We start from the raw sequence: 2,188 nt of genomic DNA, 5'->3' as shown, positions 1-2,188 counted from the left end.
CCACCCCCCAAACCTCAGCTATGCACATTCCATGGGGCAGCCCCCCCCAACCCCATAAATGCACACTCCATGGGGCAGCCCCCCAACCCCAGTGGGGCTTCCATGCTTCTGCCTCGCCACGCTGGGGGCTCGCCCCCCTCCATCTGGGGGGGCGCGGGACGGGGGTCCCCCCACCCTGCGCCCCCTGGGTGGAGGGGGCCGAGCCCCCGGTGTGGGGTGTCCCCTGCCCCACATCTCAGTGCCTTCCAATAAACGAGCCTTTGGGCCCTTCCCCCACAGCCGGCTGCGTGTTGGGGGATGCTGGGGGGGGGTCCCCCAGGGAGCAGAGCCCAGGAGTCCTCAGGGAATGGCCCCATGGAGTTGTCCCCAAGGTCCCCATGGAATGGTCCCCAAGGGTCCCCATGGAGTGGTCCCCAAAGATCCCCATAGAGGGGTCCCCATGGAGTGGGCATCAAGGTCCCCATGGACCAGAACCCAAGTGTCCACATGGAGTGGTCCCCAAGTGGCCCCACGGTGCAGTTACCAAGGTCCCCAAGCAGTGGTCCCCAAGGACCCCCCATGGAGTTGCCCCCAAGGACCCCCATGGAGTTGCCCCCAAGGACCCCCATGGAGTGGTCCCCAAGGATCCTCATGGAATTGTCCCCAAGGACCCCCATGGAGTGGTCCCCCAGGTCTCCATGGAGCAGTCACCCAGGATCCCCAGGGAGTGGTCCCCAAGGAGTGGCCCCCAAAGGTCCCCATGGAGTGGTCCCCAAGGAGTGGCCCCCAAAGGTCCCCATGAAGTGGTCCCCAAGGAGTGGCCCCCAAAGGTCCCCATGAAGTGGTCCCCAAGGAGTGGTCCCCACAAGCCACTGGGCTCCAGGCCTTTATTTCACTCCCGTTGCTAAAACCGCGGCTGGCACCAGTCCCGCCGGACCAGTGATGGACCAGTGATGGACCAGTGCCAGACTGGTGCTGGACCAGGGCCAGGCCACTGCCCCACGGGCCACCAGTGCAGCCAAGGCGTGTGGGGCACAGTAGACGCCCCCACATCCCCATGGGGTGCCAGCACCCCCCCCTCGGTGCCACCTCCGGTGCTGGCAGCTCACGGGGACACATCGAGCCGCAGGGCCACGGGCAAGTGGTCGGAGAAGGTGGCCAGCTGGGTGATGAAGGAGACCCCCGCCACCTCCTGCGGGGAGGGGGGCGGTCAGGGCTGGGGGTGTGGGGACACGGGGACACACACACACACGGGGACCCCCGTGCTGCCCCCGGCACTCACCGTGCGCAGGGGGGGCGTCCCCCGGTGCTGCCGGAACAGGAGATAGTCCACGCGCCGGCCGTGCCAGGGGCCGGGGGCCAGCGGGGCGGGGTGGCCACTGGCCAGGATGGGGCCCGCCAGGTACTGCTGCCGCCCCCCCAGCTGCGACAGCGTCCTGTGGGGGGGACACGGGGACAGGGTGGCACAGGGACATGGTGGCACAGGGACATGGGGACAGGGTGGCACTGGGACATGGGGAGATGGTGGCATGGGGGATGCAGTGGCAGAGGGACACAGGGACATGGTGGCACAGGGACATGGTGGGATGGATATGGTGACACGGGGACATAGTGACAAAGGGACACAGTGGCATGGGAACATCAGGACATGGTGGCACAGGGACATGGTGGAACAGGGACATGGTGGAACAGGGACATGGTGGCATGGGGGATGCATTGGCACAGGGACATGGTGGCATGGGGACAGAGTGACACAGGGACATGGGGACAGGGTGACATGGGGATGTGGTGGTAGAGGAACACAGGGACATGGTGGCAGAGGGATATGGTGACATGGGGATACGGTGACATGGGGACATAGTGACACAGGAACACAGTGGCATGGGGACATGGTGGGACGGGGACATGGGGACAGGGTGGCATGGGGACAGGATGGGATGGGGATGCAGTGGCAGGAACATGGGGCCATGGGGACGGGGTGACATGGGGATGCAGTGGCAGGACCACAGGGACATGGTGGCATGGGGACAGGGTGGCACGGGGACATGGGGATGCAGTGGCACAGGAATACAGGGACATAGTGACACAGGGACATGGGGACATGGTGGCACAGGGACATGGTGGCACGGTGGCAGGTGCCTGGACTGGAGCATCCCCCACCCCCCATCCCCACCCAGGGCTGGGGGTGGCCTTTCCCCAGGGCTGTGTG

At 66.1% G+C, this 2,188-nt stretch overlaps 2 protein-coding genes across 2 annotated transcripts in view; one reads left to right on the top strand and one right to left on the bottom strand.

Moving 5' to 3' along the window:
* The window catches only part of OPLAH (5-oxoprolinase (ATP-hydrolysing)), a 41,342-nt gene extending 40,322 nt beyond the window's left edge, over positions 1-1,020 (top strand). Inside the window, exon 17 of the mRNA XM_014956139.1 lies at positions 964-1,020. Coding sequence (XP_014811625.1) covers positions 964-1,020 — 57 coding nt within the window. The remainder of the gene's footprint in view (positions 1-963) is intronic.
* Positions 853-2,135, bottom strand: LOC106896311 (vegetative cell wall protein gp1-like). The gene is made up of 2 exons (XM_014956145.1): positions 1,262-2,135; positions 853-1,171 (listed from the first exon to the last, which is right to left on the bottom strand). The coding sequence occupies exons 1-2, from the start codon at positions 2,096-2,098 to the stop codon at positions 1,085-1,087; spliced, it is 924 nt and encodes a 307-aa protein (XP_014811631.1). The 5' UTR covers positions 2,099-2,135; the 3' UTR covers positions 853-1,084.
* Positions 2,136-2,188: the final 53 nt, after the last annotated feature.

This window comes from Calidris pugnax, unplaced genomic scaffold, assembly GCF_001431845.1.
Source record: "Calidris pugnax isolate Ruff unplaced genomic scaffold, ASM143184v1 scaffold307, whole genome shotgun sequence".
NCBI classification, from domain to species: Eukaryota; Metazoa; Chordata; class Aves; order Charadriiformes; family Scolopacidae; genus Calidris; species Calidris pugnax.
This window is presented reverse-complemented; position numbering and strand designations above follow the sequence as displayed.

What these genes read in the sequence shown, in the direction of transcription:
- LOC106896311 (XM_014956145.1), bottom strand. Translation starts at nt 2,098, where the DNA reads ATGTCCCTGTGCCACCATGTCCCCATGTCCCTGTGTCACTATGTCCCT. An exon ending in GGACGCCCCCCCTGCGCACG is followed by an intron (nt 1,172 to 1,261) that starts GTGAGTGCCGGG and finishes CCCTCCCCGCAG; the next exon opens with GAGGTGGCGGGGGTCTCCTT.